The sequence below is a fragment of the Pristiophorus japonicus genome, chromosome 14, assembly GCF_044704955.1.
Source record: "Pristiophorus japonicus isolate sPriJap1 chromosome 14, sPriJap1.hap1, whole genome shotgun sequence".
In the NCBI taxonomy this organism is placed as follows: Eukaryota; Metazoa; Chordata; class Chondrichthyes; family Pristiophoridae; genus Pristiophorus; species Pristiophorus japonicus.
This window is the reverse complement of record NC_091990.1, coordinates 91,137,369-91,145,994: the sequence shown is the minus strand read 5'-3', so window position 1 is coordinate 91,145,994 and position 8,626 is coordinate 91,137,369. Positions and strand designations below refer to the sequence as shown.

At 46.5% G+C, this 8,626-nt stretch overlaps 1 protein-coding gene across 1 annotated transcript in view; it reads right to left on the bottom strand.

Moving 5' to 3' along the window:
- Positions 1 to 6,383: 6,383 nt before the first annotated feature.
- creb3l1 (cAMP responsive element binding protein 3-like 1) overlaps positions 6,384 to 8,626 on the bottom strand; it is a 219,579-nt gene continuing 217,336 nt past the window's right edge. Inside the window, exon 11 of the mRNA XM_070898733.1 lies at positions 6,384 to 8,168. Within this exon, the coding sequence (XP_070754834.1) occupies positions 7,864 to 8,168 (305 nt within the window). The 3' untranslated portion in view covers positions 6,384 to 7,863. The remainder of the gene's footprint in view (positions 8,169 to 8,626) is intronic.

Here is an 8,626-nt window from a genome sequence, read left to right as displayed (position 1 = left end):
TAGAAATGTTTAAAATTCTGACGGGGTTAGACAGGTTAGATGCAGGAAGAATGTTCCCAATGTTGGGGAAGTCCAGAACCAGGGGACACAGTCTAAGGATAAGGGGTAAGCCATTTAGGACCGAGATGAGGAGAAACTTCTTCACCCAGAGAGTGGTGAACCTGTGGAATTCTCTACCACAGAAAGTTGTTGAGGCCAATTCACTAAATATATTCAAAAAGGAGTTAGATGAAGTCCTTACTACTAGGGGGATCAAGGGGTATGGCGAGAAAGCAGGAATGGGGTACTGAGTTGCATGTTCAGCCATGAACTCATTGAATGGCGGTGCAGGCTAGAAGGGCCGAATGGCCTACTCCTGCACCTATTTTCTATGTTTCTATGAAAAGACTTTAAACAATGGTAACGCAGAGCAGGCAGCCATTGGGATCTGACTGATCACTGTCTGAAACAGAGAACTCTTTCTGATGTATCTCACTGTTAGTAGATCACCCTCAGAAATAGATCAGGACCACACATAGAAATAGCCAGTTTTCTAACCCTTCTACCACAAGATGGTTGGCTTGATTCACTGAGTGATTGATTGAACAGAAAATCGGGGAAATCTGTTTTTACATAACATTCCCATAATCGGCTGCTGCTCTCAACCGACGCCTGCAGTGAATGGATTTACTGAGCTGAGATGTAAAGACTAATGTGTAACTGTGGAGCATTTTAATCAGGAATTCCACACAATGGGAGGGAATGGGAAGGCAATGGTCCATTGGAATTCTATGTTTGCATCAGCTGTGGTTTCTTTCGACATTTGCTGGGCAATGATATCGAACTCATGCAGCATCAAGGTAAAAGTTATTGACCCATCATTGACAGGCCAGACTGACTAAGTCCACTCAGTGCAATAACCAGCCACACATTACTTGTGAAGTAATTACAGACTCTGACTGATGACCAGAGACTAACATTCAAAGCTATTTGCACAAAGTATTTATTTTTGTTCTTTTTAAATATTCAGACACAGATAACAGTCATTGTTCTGCATACAAAACCCTCCTTTATGTCTCACAATGCCCCCTCCTCCCACCCCACTCCCCCTCCCAAAAAAGGGACCCCAGTGTACTTCAAGTAAGCTGAAGACAGGAACAAGGTTTTCATCAGGGCGCAGGTCACAGGTCGTAGTTCGTAGAATGCAGAAGTACTAAACTATGAGGCGCTGCTAACAAACTGGAGGTTGTGTAAGGTGTAAAGCCCTACACACCAGTCAGATATCACTTTGCATGTAGGGAGAACCCACAGGAATGTCAGTGTGTGGATTAGAATCCCAGGACCATCAGCCTCTTTTGAGTGGGAAGTTTCTCACCTTCTCACCCACACTGGAAAACTGAACCCTCACAATATTCTGTCTGATCTCCGAGAGATCAAAGTATTAGACCAAGGAAGCATATGGGCTGGACTGGTTGGGCCGAATGGCCTGTGCTGTCTATCCTACGTAATTGATACCCATCTCTGGGAGATGCTAAGACAAAACAGACTAATATGGTGCCAAGAAAACTGTCCGTTAAAGCTCCTTTTCGCATAGTTTGTGGTGGGTGGCGGTTGATTATATCTGGCCTTGTTTGGCTTGTGAATCGAAGGGGGCATCCTAGGGGAGATGGAGAGACTTTACAGTGAAATAAAGAGATATCTGGGCAAGGAAAATATGTCATTAATGTACGAGCATTTCCTGGTAATCATTATATATCAGCAAAACCTGAAAATGTGGATTTTCTTTTTCCAGGTGTACAGATTAAAAGGTGAACAGTAGGAAGACCTCCTGGAAGTAATTTTATCCTATTTCTCCGGGCAGGAATCCCACAGGATCAGGTGGAATGCCGATTTGCGCCCCGGCCAGTGATGGAGGCTAAAATCGGGCGGGCTGTAAAACCAGCACTGCACCCGATCCCATCAGTTTCACAAAGGGAGGGTTAGGTTACAATTGCCCCCCGCGCCCCCCCCCCGCCCCACACCCAAACCTCACTTCGCCCCCACCCCACCCACAAAGAAAGAAGCAGAAAAAAGTACTTGCAAAATGCATAGCATGAAAAAAAAGACACATCTAAAGGAAACTTTCCCTAACTGGGCCTCCTTGTTTCGTTAAAAGCGACAGGCAGAAGAATGGGCACCTAAAAAAAAAGGTACAGGCTCATCAATGAGCAAAGTGCCCCCACGCGTCAGGACCCATTACAAATCACCTCGGTACAAACCCCTCTCTATATCGAGCCCACTGGCAATCTGTAACAGAGTTCACATTTCCATAAAATGAATATCCCTTCTCTTTCACCCTGCGTTAAAAATGAAGACTGTTTTCAGCCCTCACTAGTGTGTGAGAATGGCTCTGGGGAAAGAGCGGTGGGGAGCGGGTCTAATTGGACGGCTGTTTCAAAGAGCCGGCGCAGGCACAATGGGCCTCCTTCTGTGCTGCAAGACTCTACAATTCCAAGCTGACACTGGACTGTGCGTGGTTTACTGAGGGCCTCAGGATGAAGCCCAGAGAATCTCCTTGCTGCCCGCTCCGGCACCGTGATTTTGCCAGAAGTGCGACGGAAACCCTTCAGAGCGGCTCCGCGGAAATTGCCGGCCAAAGTCCTCGCTTTGCCTGAGGTGTCCTGGTGAAGAACCTTGTCCAACTGCGCTCTCGCATATCCACAATTTTAGCTGAGAGGAGGTGGCGTAGGGTCTACTGAGCGAGCCTCCAGTATGGTCTGTGGAACGGCGTTGGCATTTTACCGAGCAACTGAGAGCCCAACAAGGGGAAGTGTCTGAGAAGGGACATGAGGGCTGAAATTCATCCTGTACCTTAGGGCAGTGCTGTATCGTCCGCCCGTTACACGTCAATCGAATTGAGTATCCGGCAGGGCGTACAGCAGGTGGCCGATGTGACCGCATGTTTTACACTGAGACAAATTTCTATCCCCATGTTTCTAAAAATAGAAGTTGGTTATAAGAAACAGTAATAAAAGTTACAAAGCAGAAAAGTTGCTCAGTTTTGTTACTTAAGAAAAAATATATTTTTTTTAAAATAAAGACATTTTCTACTCTTTGACAAACACAGTTGGGTCCCTCCCACTCGCCCCCTACAGTACGACAGCGTTAAGTCCAACACGGTTTGCGCGGTGCGTTAGCAGGTTGGCGATTTGTCATGTGCTGGGACAGGCAATAACACTGGGATGGACGCGGGCCTGCTCTGGATAGCCTGCCGACACAAGCTGTCAGTCAGGAGTCGATCCGAGGCTTGCTGTAGAGCAGCTCACAGCTGCCAATTACAAATAGTCTGCTCTGCTATTTGATCCAATTTCCCTGCAAAACAAAAAAAAAATGTTTCAAAAATTACTAAAATCTGTGAGCTCGGGGGAAAAAGTCTGGAGAAATTGCTCATTTCTGGGCCGTGCCTTTTCCAGTTTAATAATGCAGTGTTTGTTGGTGCCACTAACCTCGCTGTTAAGGAAATGTCATTCTTCTGTTATTGAGTTCCCCCCTCCCATCATATTTGAAGGTACTCATCCCCCCCCTCCACCTCCAGGCCCACACTACCTCTCTCCCATTCACTGTCCCAAGCAGAGAGAGCAGAATGGCAGCCTCTGCCAAGAATGTTCTGAGATTGGCTGGTGAATGGAATGCAAGGACAGGCTCTGGTGTCTCTTCCTCAGATTCCTTCCCCTTTCCCTCTGAGGGAGCACCTCGCCTTTCCTCGGTGCCTCCTCACATGGCAGCATGGCTGAGATAGGGAACTTCGGGAGTGAACTCAAGAACATAGGAATTAGGAACAGGAGGCGGCCATACGGCCTTTCGAGCCTGCTCCGCCATTCAATAAGATCATGGCGAGAATATTTCCACTTGTGGGGAAGAGCATAACTAGAGGCCATCAATATGATAGTCACCAAGAAATCCAACAGGGAATTCAGAAGAAACTTCTTTACCCGAAGAGCGATGAGAATGTGGAACTCGCTACCACATGGAGTGGTTGAAGCGAATAATATCGATGCATTTAAGGGGAGGATAGACAAGCATATGAGGGAGAAGGGAATAGAGGGTTATGCTGATAGATCTGGATGAGGAAAAATGGGAGAAGGCTCGAGTGGAGCATAAACGCCGGCATGGACTGGTTTGGATGAATGGCCTGTTTCTGTGTCGCATATCCTATGTAATCCTATGTAACCCCATGGCTGATCTTCAACCTCAACTCCACTTTCCTGCCCAATCCCCAGATCCCTCGATTCTCCTAGAATGCAAAAATCTATTGCAGCCTTGAATATACTCAATGGCTCAGCATCCACAACCCAATGGGGTAGAGAATTGTAAAGATTCACAACCCTCTGAATAAAGAAATGTCTCCTCATCTCAGTCATAAATGGCTAACCCCTTATCCTGAGTCCATGCCCCCTACTTCTAGATGTTCCAGCCAGGGTAAACAACCTCTCGGCATCTACCCTGTCAACCCCCTCAGAATTTTGTATGGTTCAATGAGATCACCTCTCATTCTTCTAAACTCCAGAGAGTATAGGCCCAATCTGCACAACCTCTCCTCATAAGACAATCCTCTCATCCAGGGATCAATCTAGTGAACCATCTTGGAGAGACATACAAAGTGTACAGCAATCACCTTCTATTCTGGGAACAATGGCTCTGTACTGTAGCCCTGGAAACCCCCCTTCTCTCTCACCAGAGTATGAAACTAGCACAGTGTTTCAGGCTTCCAATACCCAGCAGGCATGTCACCTCAAGTGCTGCTGTGAACTTTGACCTGGCAGTGATGGTAGAAGCAAGCTTGGGCAGAGAGGGCAGGACCGGGTTGGGTGAGAGCGGGGCGGGTGAGGGGGTCCCATAGCTAAGATTGATCCAGTAACTGAGTGGACTTTTTGCTTGATGTTTCTTGGTGGGGAGACGGGGGTCTCATTGCTGCTGAGTTAATGCTCACTTCCTTGGTTACCACATGGCGATGAAGTTCAATTATCAGCAGAGCAAGTTCCCAGCCCAGCTTAGCAGTGTTTGTTCAAATGTAATTTAAACAGCCCAGTGGAGGAATCGACCAATACCCTCAGTCAGAGGTTAGCAAAACAAAAGTGCCAGATATACTCGAAGTCCATGTCTTCATCTTTACTGTGTGTTGACAATCAGTAACAGGTCCTAGTGGCACAACTGCGATTGAACAATGGAATCTGACCCCACTGACCTTTTACTGCTGGGATGTAGGTTCAGCCCAGCTCACTGGCCGAGGTATATCCTGCCAATGTTGTTCCCTCCCCTCCCCTCCAAAATATGGGTCCAAGGGCACCAGCCACCCTCTGATACCTCACCCATTCTTCAAGCATGAGGCTAGACTGGGCCATCACAGCCCGCACCCAATGTACTCAAACAGCAATTGCAGTAGCTATCACTAGATAGCACTCAACGAGCTGGAACTCTGGCTAATTTTCCCCTATCTAACTCCGGGGAGCGGGGTAGCATTCACTGACCTAACCCACAGAGCCACTGGGGAAGGGGGAGCCATAGGGTGCAGCTGCTAGAGCCAGTCTTTCTACCCACGTCTCGAAGAGAGCAATTTAAGGCGACCACTCCCTTAACCAGTTTGCAGGTCCTAAATCAAACGAGTTTTGGCAGTTTTCATCGAAGCATCGAGAATGTACAGCACAGAAACACGCCTTCGGCCCATCAGGTCCATCGAGTGTTTATGCTCCACACGCACTTCCTCCCACCCCTCTTCATATCACCCCATCAACATATCCTTCTATTCCTTTCTCCCTCATGTGTTTACTAGCTTTCCTTTAAATGCATCTATGTTCCTCGCCTCAACTATTCCTTGTGGTAGCGAGTTGCACATTCTAACCATTCTCTGGGTAAAGAAGTTTCTCCTGAATTCCCCATTGGATTTACTAGTTACTATCTTATACTTATGGACTAGTTTTGGACTCTTCTCTGCCCCCCCACATACACACACACACAATTGGAAACATCTCTCTTCTCTATGTCTACCCTATCAAGCCCTTTCATATTCTTAAAGTCAGGTCACCCCTCGGCCTTCTCTTTTCTGAGAAAGTTTCCTCACGGACAGATTTAGTGATAACATCCAGGCCCTTCAGTGAAATGGAACCTCTCCCTCCACTTTCCAGAAGAAGCGTCAGAAACTCTTGGGAAAGTATCGGAGCCTCCAGTTGTTGCTTTCATCAGGAGTGGACTGGCTCCCGCAGATTCTTCGGGATTCCATTGGAAAAAGGGGGCACACCCTTCACGGGAACACTTGGGAGATCTCCCGATATGGCCCTCCCACCCCGCCGGCCCTGGTTCAATCTGCTCATGTGGAAGGTTTGCTAGAACTCAAGAAAGGAAATAATTGCAGCAGCTCCACACAATCATTTGAATGCAATGGGAAGCATTTTATTTCTAAATAGCTGCTATAACATGGTAGCTGGATATTGTTCCCACACTCTCCATTATCTCACACGATAGTGGCTTTGTATTACAACACTTGTCTGATATCAGGTTGTGGAGACATTAACATACACGTCCATACACTGCAGCAAACAGTGATATCCCTGCACGCATCCCAGTGCCCAGCCCATCTCCACCCCTTCCTCTCTTCAAACCACAATGATCTTTATTTGTTGATAAAATCCACAACATGTGTTATAAATGGGATGCTTCTTTAATGTTTGCATGGTGTGATTTTTATTTTAATTCGGGCGGCTCACTCGAACTCACTTGCACACCTGCCTCTCGTGAGCTATGTGTCTCTGCGCTTGTGCAAATCTAGATCACATCATGCAGACATGCAGGAAGCATCCTGTACATATCCAAAACCCAAAAACCAACCATCAATAGTGCGAATAGTGATCAGCTCAGAGAGAGTAGTGAGGGAGAGTGAGAATAGTGAGGGAGAGTGAGAATAGTGAGGGAGGGTGAGAATAGTGAGGGACGGTGAGAATCGTGAGGGACGGTGAGAATCGTGAGGGACAGAGAATCATGAGGGAGAGTGAGAATAGTGAGGGAGAGTGAGAATAGTGAGGGACAGAGAATAGTGAGGGACAGTGAATAGTGAGGGACAGTGAATAGTGAGGGACAGTGAATCGTGAGGGAGAGTGAGAATAGTGAGGGAGAGTGAGAATAGTGAGGGAGAGTGAGAATAGTGAGGGACAGAGAATAGTGAGGGACAGTGAATAGTGAGGGACAGTGAATAGTGAGGGACAGTGAATAGTGAGGAGCGCAGTGTTAGTTGTGAGGAACAGTGAGAATGTTGAGCAACAGGGCGGCAATAGGGAGAGAGTGAAGAACTTTGTTAGTAGCTAGGAACAGGATGAGAGTAGTGAGAAATGCAGTGTTGGCAGTGAGAATCAGGGTGAGAATAGTGGAAAACAGGGTAAAAGTCATGAAAATAGCAGTGTTAGTGGCAAAGAACAGCGTGAGAATAGTGAGGAACACAGAATAGTGAAGAATTCAATGTTAATAGTGAGGAACACAGCGAGAACAGTAAAGGAGGTAATGAAGTTAATGAAGAGTACAGTGAGTGTAGCAAGTAATTTGGTGAGAACAGTGAGAAAAATAATGACAATAGTGATGAACATGGGCAGATCAGTGCAGAATGTGGTGGAACAGCAACAAATACAGAATCGAATGCAAACATTCATACACAGATACACACACACACATACATACACACACATACACAGATACACACATGTACATACATACATACACGTGGACATGCATTCGCATGCACACACGCACATACATACACATTCTTACACAGAAACATACACCCGCAGAAACATTGAACATTTAAGGCTTGCAAAATAAATGGATCTCTATACCAAAAGGCTATTTAAAGGGGCAGTCCAGTTACAAAGATTTTGCTGTGATTACAGTTGCTGATGCCCACCTCTCATTATGCACTTTCTCCTGAACAAATTTCCTGTGGTCTGTCTTATTGGAGTTGATCACCTCCACGTGGGCATTGCTTAGGTATTTGGACGCCTCTTGTGACCAGGTGATGTAATCATTTGATCGGTCATGTGACCTCTTCTCCTCTCTTGTGTCCCTGGACACCGGCTCCCACTTGTCCGAGCTCTCCACGGGGAAGAAGGCGGAGTAGTGATCCTCCAGTGATGAGCCCTCGTCGTAAAACAGCAAGCTCCTGGACCGAACTGCACAAAGTAAACGGGAGACGTGATCAGGATGCGGAGCGATTCCGTAGGGTTGATGGGGGGATAAACAATTTCCTCTGGTGGAGGAGTCCAGGCAGAGTACACAGACTGGGCCCGTATTCCCTTGAGTATAGAAGATTAAGGGTTGATCTGATTGAGCTGTTTAATATGGTTATAGGAATTGATAGGGTAGATAGAGAGAAAGTATTTCCTCTGGTGGGGAGTTCAGAACGGGAGGGGCAGAACCTAAAAATTACAGCTAGGCCATTCAGGCATGATATCAGAAAGCACTTATTCACACAAAGGGTGGTGGGAATGTGGAACTCTCTCCCCCAAAAAGCTGCTGAAACTGGGTCAATTGAAAATTTCAAGACTGAGATTGATAGGTTTTTGTTCGATAAGAGTATTAAGGGAACCAAGGTAGTTAAATGAAGTTGATACAGATCAGCCATGATCTA